This window comes from Narcine bancroftii, chromosome 3 (assembly GCF_036971445.1).
Source record: "Narcine bancroftii isolate sNarBan1 chromosome 3, sNarBan1.hap1, whole genome shotgun sequence".
In the NCBI taxonomy this organism is placed as follows: domain Eukaryota; kingdom Metazoa; phylum Chordata; class Chondrichthyes; order Torpediniformes; family Narcinidae; genus Narcine; species Narcine bancroftii.
This window is the reverse complement of record NC_091471.1, coordinates 194,496,079-194,509,290: the sequence shown is the minus strand read 5'-3', so window position 1 is coordinate 194,509,290 and position 13,212 is coordinate 194,496,079. Positions and strand designations below refer to the sequence as shown.

The window sequence follows — 13,212 nt, the reverse complement described above, 5'->3', positions numbered from 1 at the left end:
ACATCCTGAAGGAGTGTTGGAGAGACAAGTCCTAGTACTTTTTTTGTTAAAAGGCATGAGGAGTGCCAATGTAAAAAATAATTCAAGATCCAAGTATTGGTAAACAGGGTTAGCATTACTTAAGAACTTGACGGCTGTCACACTCAGTATGACTTGAAAGGCTGATGTTAAAATTTTCAAACACCAAGTTTTTCCAGTAATTTACACTGGAAGTCACCACATTTACATTCTGCTATTTATTCTCAATGTGGTCTCTGCTTTTCACACTAACTTTTTTTCTCTTCTCCGATGTTGGTAATTAAAATGGAAGAGAAATCAAGAAAAATAAGTCAAGGCATATGACAGCATTGTACAGATTTTCTACAAATGTTTTATTTTAATTATCCATTGATCAGCAGGTTCAGGAATATCAATTAAATCATAATTAGCTTGAAAAATCATTTCAAGTAACTGAAGTACTGAAGAATACAAATATGGATCTGATACTAAAACAAAGGTTTTGCTTATAAAGTTTACAGTAAAAATAAATTTACAATGATCAATTGTGACTAATATGGCAATCTTGTACTTTAGGCCCTGAGTTTCCAGCATGAAAGATCACCTATCATGTCAAAATTAAATGTTCATTAAAAATATTGCATTTCAGCCAGCCCTGTAAATATTGTACAACTATATACAGCATAAAAAGCTTAAAAAGTTGGTAAATCACAATACTTTAAAGGGTTTTGTATATTATATATTCATATGTAATATACATATTCACATCAATACAAATTCTGAACATTATATAACATGTGCAAAGTAGAAAGTTTAACTTCAAATGCATTCATTCCTATGAAATATTTTATTCTTGGATGAAAACAATAGCAAGACAGAGAGCACCCACCAAGGATAAAGCTTGTAAACCAAGGAAACCTAGCATCACCAGAAAGAAAACCATTACAACTGGTTCCACAACACGAGTTCCGAATGGTATCCGGGAGAAGCCCATTTTGAGTAGACATTTGTTGAGCTCCCCAAAGAGTGTCCCCATCTTCTTGTAGTCATCTATAGTGCTTTCTCCAACATCCACAGGAACCTATAAAGAAGAATCCAGAATAGGACAAAGTGTTTTGCCAAGTGCAACTGAAAATTCTATTTCAACTTTGCATCTTCTCACATTTACCCACCTGCATGATAATGTGGAAGGGAAAACAAGAGGTGTATGATTGAGGGATCAAAAGTGGAGAGGGTGAGCTAATTTAAGTTCTTGGGAGTCACCATCTCAGAGGATCTTTCTTGGACCCAACATTAATGGCATCATGAAGAAAGCATGTCAATGCCTCGACTTCCTCAGGAGTTTGCAGAGGTATGGCATGAAATTGGAAACTGGCAAATTTCTACAGTTGTGAAAAGTATGCTGACCAGCTGGATCCATGGTCTGGTGTGGGAACACCAATAACACTCCTGAGCGTAAAGCCCTATAAAAGGTAGTTGTCACAGCCCAGGACATCTGGTGTGGGGACACCAATACCCCTGACTGTAAAGCCCTACAAAAGGTAGTGGTCACAGCCCAAGACATCACAGGAAAAACCCTCCCACCATCGAGAACATCTACAGGGAATGCTGCGAGCTGAGAACAGCAGCAATCAGAGGATCCACATCGCCCAGCACACGCTCTGTTCTCGCTGCTGCTCTCAGGAAAGAGGTACAGGTGCCACAAGACTCATATCACCAGGTTCAGGAACAGCTGCTCCCCCTCCACCATCAGACTCCTCAACAACCAACTCAATCAGGGACTACATTAAGGACTCTTATTTTGCACTTTATTGATTTTGTTTTCTCTATGTTTTGCAGTTTGTTTACATTTCTTTATTTGTTTACATATATTTGTTGAATACATTTTTTTCCATCATCAGTAACTGGTAATTCTGCCTCACCTACAGGAAAAAAAAAATCAAGGTTGTATTTGATGTCATGAACATGTTCTGATAATAAATCTGAAATTTGAAATCTATCTGACAAATACTGTTTTATTTTCAAAACTTATTTTAATTATAATAAGCACATGCATAAATACAGTTTTCAGATATCAAAGTATTATGTAAAAAGAATGATAAATACATGTTAATTTTATATAAGGAAAGCAAAAGAAAAAAAAACTAATACACCTCCACCCCCTTCCCCAAACACCCACAAATAAGAAAAAAACCCACTAAAATACTAAGAAAAATAAAATGAATATATATATATATATATATATAAACTTGGATGCTTTTGGAAACACTCTAAGATCTCACTTAAAAATATTTTCACAAAAAAATAAAAAGAAACTTCATGGGCTCCAAATCTGTAAAAAAAAAGTAGAATATTTACCTCTTAAATTATATATAGAATTTTTTTCTAATGGAATACAGCTTTGACTTTCTGTTTGCCATCTTCCTAATGTTTAAAAAAAAACATCTGATTTCCAAGTAACAGCAATACATTTCCTTGCTATTTACCAGAGCTAATTTAACAAATTTCAATTGAGAATCTGATAAATCTAATTCAGGAATTATATTTCCAAAATTTACATCAATAATAATTCAGGATTTAAACAGAAAACACCACCAGTCACTTGTTGCAAAAAATTACTCATAGAAATCCAAAATGGTTTGACTTTTGAACAAGACCAAGTAGAGTGGATAAAAGTTCCAATTTCTTCACCACATCCAAAACATCGGTCTGAAATATCAGATTTTCATTTATTCAATTTTTGAGGTGCAAAATATAATTGATGTTAAAAATTATAGACACAACCTATATCTTACATTAATTGAATTCATCATAATACACTTTCAAAAATTTTGCCATGTCTGCTGATCTATTGATATATTTAAATTATGTTCCCATCTTTCCTTTGACCTAAATAAACCTAATTTAGACACTTTCTCCTGTAATTCCATATGAAATAAATTTCTTAATTCCATTAGTTACCAATTTTTCTAAATCAGTACAATTCATTAACATAATTTCTGAACCTAATTTATCTCTCAAATAGGCTCTCAATTGAAAACAACAAAAAAAGAATATTACAGGGAATATCATACATAGTTCTCAATTGATGAAATGCCATCAACTGACCACTCTCACAACTATCCCCTATTTTACAAATTCCTTTATATTATATATTTAGAAAAGGATCATCTTTGGAGAAAGTTATGAGGATTATAATGGCAATTTGATGACTGAGAACCATCATTAACAAGGAGCAAAATATACCAGTGGAAAAGGTGACACTTAAGATTTCCCCACAAGGCAAACTGGGGTGAATCACAGGTTGTGCTGGATGGGTGTGGGGTTGGGGGGGGGGGGTGTTGGGTGAGGAGATCAGAAGCTTGATTTGAATAGCCACAAGTCTGAGCTCAGTAAATGTTTGATAATCTCTCTGATTTGCAAATGCCAATTTTCCAGCATCTGGCTCACCAGGATTCTGGTTCCCAAGCTGTTTTTCAGCTCTGCTTGCCACACTGCCCGAAACAAAGCTGGTTTGAAACTTAACGGAAAATATATTATTCTACAGTGTAACATCTGAAGACAATTTGAAACATACTGGAGTATTAAATGGGATAACAACTGAGTGTCGAACTTATCATCAGACATTGCAGACAAAACAATGTTTCAGAATAATTTACAGTTATAATGATACCATTCATTAATCTCACAGCTCCAAGCTATTTCCCAGCCTAGTTGTCCTAATTCTGATGTTGCTGTACCTCCTTCCTGGTGGTAGTGTGTCAAAGAGACTGTGTGTGGGATGCTGGTCCTCTTTTAAGCTCTATTTAAGCAATGCTCACAGTAAATGTCATCAGTAGAGGAAAGGGAGACAACAGTGATCTCGGCTGTTTTGATAATCGTCTGCATTGACTTCTGGTCTGATGCATTGCAGCTACAATGCCTTGCTCTCTGCAACCTCCTTATGAAATGTAGGTACTGCTGTGACTAATGAGGAAGTGTTATGGGTCCAGGATAGAGAATATATGATAGTCCAGAGGCAGTCCCAAGTGTGCTGGATCAATATAAGTGTGCTGAAACAACTGAATTCCCTACAAACTTTTCATCATTAATGAGGCATATCCCCAGAAGCTCAAAGGCCATTTCATGTTGGGTCTCCACCTGGAGACTGGCTACGGAGTGGATAGAAAAATGGGAACTTACCTTTCAGACAGCAGCCTGATCCAGCGTCCTATTCAAATCCAGAGGCGCCTCATAGCGCCCTCCGGATCCGACGGAGGTGGGGGTGACTGGTGCCGTAGAGCCACCCATCATTAATACATGACTGAGCAATGGGTGTCTTCCCTACCCATAAGCCCCCACACAGCAGAAACCGCTCTATGGTTCTCAGAACAGTTCCAGCTGCGTGGGGAGATTATGGGTAGGGAAGACGGCCATTGCTCTGCCACGTTTTGAGCCACAGAGAGCACCCCAAAGGCTGAAGTGGCCCAGTGTGGCTGTCTCAGCCTGCACCGGCTGCCCCGACAGCCCCCACTGCCCCGACAGCCCTGCACCGACAGCTCCCGCCGCACCGACGTCCCGGACTTGAAGGGAGAGGGGTGAGTGGGGAGATGGATCACGGACCGATGGGATAATCAGCCCGCCCCTAAACAGCCACTTAGCTCGGCTGTACATCCAGATTGATCGGCAGAGGGCTGCGCTGAGGAGATTATCCCTCTCAGAGAGGGGTTGGATTATGCAGCTCGGAGATGGTCTCCGCAAATTCAGAAAGGTAGGTGATTACGCTTTTTGGCGGAGTTTTTCTGCCTTTAAATCTCAACTTTTGGGCTATCTGAAATGGCCTCAAGGTAATGGCAGCTGTCAACCAAAGCAGCTCAAGGAAAGACCAGGCTACTTGATTGCCATCCTCCTGAGATTCCCAGGTATTTGCTCCCTTCATTGTTGAGAGATACACTACAGCAATTTACCAAAACTATTTTATCTTTATCGGTCAACCAGTACTTTCTGGAGCATGTGCAATGCACAAGTCCCTCTCCAAATTGCACAGCATTGTGATATGTAAACACTTTGCTGCTCTTTTCATGTCCCCAAGGTAAAATTAATCCTCCCTCACAATGCTAAGTACCTTCCCCAGAGGACTGCCGTAATTTAAAGCTGCTTTCAGGTGGAATAGCTGGGAGAATGAAGCTCCAGAGCTGGCTGCGGGTGTGTGCAAAGCAACATTCAGGTGGCAGTGCTAAAGGTGCTGTTCTGGCACCTGAAAGATTCGCAGCGTGAAGAAGGGCCACAGAGCAAATGCTGACTCCTGTCCACTGTGGCCATATAGTCCCACCTACTTTCAGGTGCCTAGGGGGAGCACTCAGAGCCACATTCTGGTATTTAGGTGGCTTTACATTGGGGTATTCTGGCCACCTGAAAGCAGCTATACTCAGCATAAATCTCCTGCTCAGGAATCAGGGAAACAAAAGAATACTAATCTTACAGCTGATAAATATAAGAAAAACAAATCCTGAAGTGCCAAATACTGGCATTTTTACATTAATTTTCTCCTCTCTGGTAGAAAATATTTTCATGATCTGCACAGTAATGAAACATTTGATGCTTCATGTCTTATTCATAATTCATAAAAAGTGCAAGGTTTATTGAGCAGGTAACTTAATTTCCTCACTATCCTCACTTTCTTCAGAGGCAGGAGAGCTCTGGTTAAAAATAATAAGATTGGAAAAATCTGAAATCTGGTTGCAAATTGCCACCTAAAATGACTGAAACCTGGCATTGACGATGAGTTCCCATTGCGGCAGGTTGGAACTAATTAACGTTCACAAATTGTGCTGTTAATTAGGGGCAGCATGGTTACAGTGCCTGCGATCAGGAATAGGGTTCAAACCCCATGCTGTCTGTAAGGAGTTTGTATGTTCTCCCTAGGGGCTCTGGTTTCCTCCCATTGAAACAAACTGGGGGTTGTAGGTCAATTGAACTGCACGGGTATGTAGGCTGAAAGGGCCTGCTACCATGCCGTATGCCTATGTCTAATGATGCATTGGAAGATAGAAAGCCAACAGATTTCAGATGAGAATGAGATGTTTATTGTCATTACTCCAGTACAGATAAATTGAAAAAAAATGCTCTTACCAAAGTACGTAATAACAAAGGATCATCTTTGGGTGAAATGATGAAATTGGCCCAGGTGGTTTCAAGCCTTGACACACATTACTGGGAATGTATTTCCTAATTTCAGGCAAACACAATCTTCTACCATTATTTTTAAAATGTGACTTTTCACCTGCCTTGACATCAGTTGAAACTGAGAATTCCTTACAATAACTGTCATGGTTTAGCCTCCAAATGAGATATTAATTCTTTAACTCTTAACTAACTCAGGATTAGTGTGTGCCGCATTTCTAGAAATAGGCTCAGTTTTTCCATTTCTATCGGTCCTATTGGGCAGGTTTCATGGCTTTTACTTGAGCAACACAACGTAATTTGTTTCTCACTGCCATATTTAGTCTCCCCCTAAATAAATATTTCCTTTGCTCTGCCCATCCCTCCAGCATCTTCTCTGAGAATTTTCTCTTTCCCAGTTCAAAAGAAAGTCCTCAACCTAAAATGTTCACCATTTCTCTTTTCACAGCAGATGCTGATTGTTTATGATATTTTCAGTTTTTATTTCACATTTTCAACATCCAGTTTTATTGATTTTTAAATAGGAAACCCAAATTGGTAGCTTCAGAAATTAAAAAAAAAACATGCTGGAAACCATCACAAGTCAGGCAACAAGTGTGAAAGAAAAATAGGTTTCAGACGGTTAAGCAGAACAAGGGGAAAGAGAAATTTTAACTGGTTTTAAATGCAAGGGGAGGAATGGTACGTCAAAGGAAACATCTCCGATAGGTGAAGCCTGGATTGTCATGGGATCAGTTGTAGAGGTCATCCAGTCCATTATTGAGTGAAACCAAAAAATGAACAAAAGTTATGAAATGAGGGCAGTTGGAGATTGAGAAACAAATAGAAAGCAGACAAATTATGAAGTGCAGCACTGTGGGTCATGTTCAGACAGCAGAAATTACATTAATTTGTGTCAGAACTGATCAAGGTTAATTTCAGTTGCAATATGCTCAGGAGCCTACTGTTGTTCAAATCTACTTTGAGCTTCATTATAGTGCAGGAGACTGCAGAGGGGGTGCAGATGGAGAATTGAACTGGCAGGTAATAGAGCTCAGATCCCCTTGCAAAATGAATCTAGGTGCTTTGGCAAAGTGGCCATCCACTTGGAGTCTGGTTTCTTCCAACGTAGAGCAAGGAAATCAGTGGTACATTTGAAAGGACAGTTTGAGGTTGCTTAGTGGTAGGAAGAGAAGAGGGGAAAAAAATACACCACTGTAGGCTCGGGGGAAAATGCTCAAAGTTGAGGGGACTGGCACTGTTATAACAAAGCCCATCATAAGTTTGAACAAAATCACCTCATCTTCCTATGGGCATGTTGTAACCTTCTCACTTGATTGAACATTGACTATGATATTAATATTTGCCGTTTTCTAAAAAAAAACATCAGGACTGGTAATATCTGCTACAAATTATTCACTTGTGGTATTAGCTCTTTTCCCCTACACCAACTCCTCCCCCCCCCCGCCGCAATTGACACGTCCCATAGCTCTACACTTTGAACTTTTGTGCATCTTACTTTCTCCCTCTTCAACTACATTTCATAACGTGCTCATTTCGCTCCCAATCTAGTACACTGTGTTTGGTACATTCAAATCCCCATAGCGGTTTTGATTAATAAATCGAGGTATTTTCAAAAGGTTGCAATTATAAGAAGTCCAAAAGCAAACAAACAGGTGGGGGGGGGGGGGGGGGAATCAATCCCAAGATGGGAAGAAACTCTAGTTCTGTTGGATTAAAAATCTTTTGAATATTACCGGTAAAGTCTCCAACCTATCAAGATTTTCTTTGATTACCATGATGTGAGAATGATTTTAAAAGCAACTTTGTACGAGTGACCCTTCACAGGATGAGCAGACATTTCATTTCAGTATATGCAAAACTATCGTCATTTAGCTCTGAACAATACCATACCCTCCAACGAGAACAACATTAGACCACTACCATAATTTATTCCCAAACATGAGCAAAGTGAAATAAAATAATACACAAGAGCCAGAGAGAGCAGTAATGGACAACTGTGGAAAATTATAATTATATTTAAAATGCTAAAACCTGTAGGTTGGCTTTGAAATCCTAATACAGCAAACTGAAACCCATATTAAATTACTATAATATGCCATTGAGAGAAAAGGTAATAAAAAGGATAGATAAACAAATATTCACAGTTTCAGTTAGTGCAAGTGAAAACTGGCATTTCAACAGTAGAAGTAGATCATTTGGTGGTTCCAGAGTAATTTATGCTGAGGGTTAAGGGAGTACAGGGAGATTTAAGAGCCAGATAGCTGTTGGAAAGTGTGGTAGGATTGGCTGCTGCCAGCTGGACACACCTCCCGAGACCGATCCTACCCACAGCCCTTTGCATGCTCCCCATTCCACTCTGCCTTGATAAGTCAATGAGGTTGACACCTATTCCAGTCTATAGTTTCAAAACTTCAGTCTTTTGTGATTATTGATGGTGCATCAGTAAGAAAAACTTACTTATGGGTGCCAGATTTCAGGCTTCTGTATCTTCTGCATTAAGGTAGCAGCAAGAAGAGATTATGACCAGAGGTGAGGATCCTTTGGGTGTTGATGCCTAGATAGACTAAGCTTGGTTTTACACTTTCTGCAGCCTTCTGTATTCCTGGCTACTCATATTTCCAAACCAGGTCATGATGCAACCAGCCACTATACTTCTCACAGTGCACCTGCAGAAGTTCAATGGAGTATTCAACCACATGTCAAATCTCTTAAGACTTATTGGAAAGAAGATGCTGGTTCACACCCTGAAATGTAGGAACCCCCCCCCGGAAAATTGAAGGTACAAACCCTCTTTACTGCCATCCCACCAATGAAGATGTGTGTATAGTCTCTCCTTCCTAAAGGGCAATAAGTTTCTTGACCTTACTGACTTCAGAGAGCAAGATTGTTGTCATGGCACCACACAACTCTATCCTCCATCTCCAACCCATATTCTGAGTCGTCATTCCAAATTATATGGTGGTGTTGTCGTCAGCTAACTTACCCATTGTGTTGGAGTGAACCGGGCTATGAAATTGTGAGTGTAGAGAGAACAGAGTAAAGACAGAGCACGCAGTTTTGATATGCCCGAGTTGATGGTCAGCAAGGAGAAGGATATGTTGACATATTGCACTGATCAGGTTCAGATGAGGAGGCCAAGGATTGAGTTGCAAAGTCAGAGTCCCATTTCCCAGAGTTTGATTATTAATTTTGCTGGTCTAAAGGTATTAAATGCCAAAATGTAGCAATGAACAACAGCCTGACGTATCCATGTCATAAAACTTTAAATAAATTACCTTTTTACACTGCAAAACCTATATTTTACTTTGCAGTTTTAAACCAAAAGCAGCAAAAAATAAATCAAATGATTAAGTATACTTACCATCACATTGAAATGCTCAGTCTTCAAAGATGTTTCTCTTTGATAAAAATCAGCCAACAACATTCCCCTTATGTAATCACACCAAAAAAAATCTATCCACATTTATTTTGTGTAACATACAAAATTCCCTGTTTCAGCATTTTATGAAACTGCTTGATATTCTTAGAAATATTTGCTGGATGCACAAACATTCCAGGTGCATGAATTTATGATAACTAAGAATTTCTGATGCTGCAGGTCTGCCCCTCAATAGGTTGGTGGAAAGTTGCTCCCATTCTATCAGAGGCTACTGAGTAATAACCTTCAATAAACTCATACCAGGTAGCTGGCTTGAGGGTCAATTGAAGAAGCAGTGTCGGTCAGCTGCCTATGAAGCATGACGGTGGTGGACAGTAATGGCCTGTCTATAACAAGGCATTCTCTTGGAAACTAGGTAGACAACAGCATCAAGCCAAGTTTCCAAGCTAGAGATAACATGATTGAGAATAGGGACGAGATACCTGCACCTCAGCTGGTCTTTAATTTTATCCTTGGAGACATCGGTCTATACAATCTTTGCAGGAATCCTGCTCACAGAAAAGAGCTGCGAGACTGGATGTGCAAATTCCTGCACGTTCCCACCTGTCATATGAGCAGGAGAGAGAGGCGCTCCTCTGGCATCTCCCTGCTCACTCAGCCTGCGTTCATGGACATCTCCGGTAATGGAGTGACGTCCGCATTGCCAGTACAGAAGTACCCACTGCACAAACATCTCAATAGTAATTTCAGGAATCATATTCTGTGGACTTTTAAGAACATCTCTGTGCTCAATGAGTAGGTCAGCTGGTGTCCCGGTGAACATCTTGTGCAGAAGAGACTACAACTTTAGCTATGTCAAGAGATACAGGTAGACCCCGACTTAAGATGGGGTTCGGTTCTGGGACTTGCATCATAAGTGGAAATTATCGCAAGTCAAAACAATACCCCACTCTGTTTTTTAAAATATAAATTTAAACACTGAAAACCTTAATTCAAAAGCCATTTACACTGAAAAAAAACATTATGTCAATGTACACTAGGCTTGAGAAATATTTGAAGCATTGCACAAAGATTAAATGCTGGATGGTGATTATGAATCGGATGGACGGGTGGCTGGGGAGAGGACCTGTGGTCAGGAGCTCAGATATGTGGGCGTTCTGGGGGTCAGGAGCTCAGAATGAATGATAGGTGTAAGAGGATGCAGACTTCTAGAGGTATGTCAGGGTTGGGGGGCCAAGTGGCGGGTGAAATGGCGGAAGGACCAGAATATTCAATTTTCGAAGAATAGCTATGAAGTATTGAACTGCACATTTCACAAACATTTCTACGACTGATTCCACCTGCAGTGAATTTGTCCATCGTTAATGAATGAAGATCTACCGGGACCAATGCCTGAAGAGGGCGCACAAAATCAGTGAACCGGTGCGGACTCGAAAGGCCAACATGGCCTGTTTCCGCTCTGTAAATGGTTATATGGTTATATAGATATGCAGGCAGCCCAGGAGAGCGTCACCGCATTGGATATCACAAGTGCAGGGAAACGACGGGACTGAAAATCGAAAGTACAAATTTCTGACCATTGTAACTTTGATATATTGTAAGTCAGAACATCAGACGTCGTGGTCTATACATACACAGGAGACTGCAGAGGCTAGAATTTGAAGCCAAACACAATAGGTTGGAGGACTTCAGTGGGTCAAGTGGAATCAGTAGGAAAGAACTGTTGGCAATTCAAGCTGAATCCCTTCATCAACACTGAGGAAAGTTAGTATGCGAGCAGCACAAAGAGCACAGGGTCCTCACATGGGATTGGTGAACCAAGCAGGGGTGAAACATGATGGACAGGGGCAGAGCACCAGCAGATAACAAAGGGAGAGAGAGAGGCAAGAAAAACAAACAGGTTAGGTGGAAGAAGATGAATCACAGAGTAGAAAAAACACAGAAATGCTGGAAAAACTCAATAGGTCTCGCAGCATCCATAGGAGGTAAAGATATATAACTGATTTTTCAGGCCTGAGCTCTCAAGGAGCTCTAGATCATCTCTAAAACAGCAATTCATACATACAGCTACTCTTTATCGACTACCGCTTGGCCTTCAATACCATTATTCCCTCAGTCCTGGTCAAGAAGCTATGAACTCTGGGGCTCTGTACCCCAATCTGCAACTGGACCCTTGACTTTCTCATTGGAAGACCACAGTCAGTCCAAATTGGAACCAGCGTCTCCTTCTCATTGATCATCAACATAGTAATGTAATGTAAGATGGTTATAATATGAATGTTTGAATTGTGATGTTGCCAAAAACCACTGAATTTCATGACTTGTTCATGACAATAAATTCTGATTGATCAAGGTGTGAAGAAAAGGCATGCAGGCACCTGAATTAGAAGACTGGAGAGAAGGGAGGAAAGGGTAGGAGAGGGAGTAGAGACCAACAGACAAAAGATGTTAATTGGATGGGACAACAAGAGAGAGGAAAGGAAAGAATTAATGTGGGGGGGGGTGTTGGCTTTGTGAATGCAGAGTTGGGGGAAAGGAAACAGAGGGAGAGGGAAGAGAGAAACTGAGGTAGTAGAAATGAGACAAAAGGCCTTTCTATAGTGGTAAAAAAAGTGAACACAATGGTGGAGAAATTCACATCCCTTTATAAAAATGCCGATGGGGGATGCTGGATGTGCACTCTAATCCTTCCGGGGGAGGTGGGGGGTGTGTCTCACACAGGTGAATAGAGTCTCTCCATAAAGGCAATGCAACTGAAGGCAGCTGCTTAGGGCCGGGCTGATGAATCCTTCAGCCCGTGACCCAGGAGCATCATCCAGGCTCCCATGGTGATTGATGCTGGGGTTAGGGCTTCCTCCTTCCACCTGGAAATATCCTCTTCCTGTTCCCCCTCCACCCCTTGTTCCTTCACCAAAGCTGCAGATATATAGGAGCAGGAGGGCAGCAGAGCCAGAGAGAGCGGTAATGGACTGCTGAGTTCCACGGCCCAGGAGGAAAGAGAACTAACGCTGAGGAGTGGACACAGAAGCAGAGCCAGGGTGTTTGAGAAAGGTAAAATGGGAGCAAAGAGCCGGAGGGGCAGTACCAGGCAGAAGAGCTGGAAAGATCAATGGTCGTCTTCATTACCCATAACCCCCCTCAAAGTTGGAACAGCTCTGCGTTTCTCAGAGCGGTTCCAGCTGTGTGGGGGAATTATGGGTAACAAGGACAGCCATTGCTCAGTGTGCATATTTGACCTCACAATGAGGAGTGGCACTACTGCACCACTCGCCCCGCCTCCCTCAGTTCGAGGATGGCTGCCTTTGCCACTCTCTATAAAAGCAATGCTGGAGCTGCTTTATAGGGCTTCTCCATAAAAAGCAAGTCCACCTTTTCTCCTCCTCATTGGAGCCAGCCTCAATGTGGTGTCGCTCCATAAAGGATCCCCCAATCAATTCTCACCTTTCCTCTCTCCAGTCGTCCCATCCATACCAATTAACACCTATTGCCTGTTAGTCTGTACTCCCTTCTCCCCAGTCTTTTAATTCAGGTGCCTGTTTTTTTTAAATTAATTCATAGATTGAAAAAGGGCTCAGGCCTATAACATCAGCCAATACCTTGATCTCCTCCTGTTGAATTCTTCCAGCATTTCTGTGTTTTTACTACAATCACAAAGCATGCAAACTTTCTTG

At 40.9% G+C, this 13,212-nt stretch overlaps 1 protein-coding gene across 1 annotated transcript in view; it reads right to left on the bottom strand.

Annotated features, from left to right (window-relative positions):
- Window positions 1-356: 356 nt before the first annotated feature.
- fam241a (family with sequence similarity 241 member A) overlaps window positions 357-13,212 on the bottom strand; it is a 29,278-nt gene continuing 16,422 nt past the window's right edge. Inside the window, exon 2 of the mRNA XM_069926189.1 lies at window positions 357-1,078. Within this exon, the coding sequence (XP_069782290.1) occupies window positions 845-1,078 (234 nt within the window). The 3' untranslated portion in view covers window positions 357-844. The remainder of the gene's footprint in view (window positions 1,079-13,212) is intronic.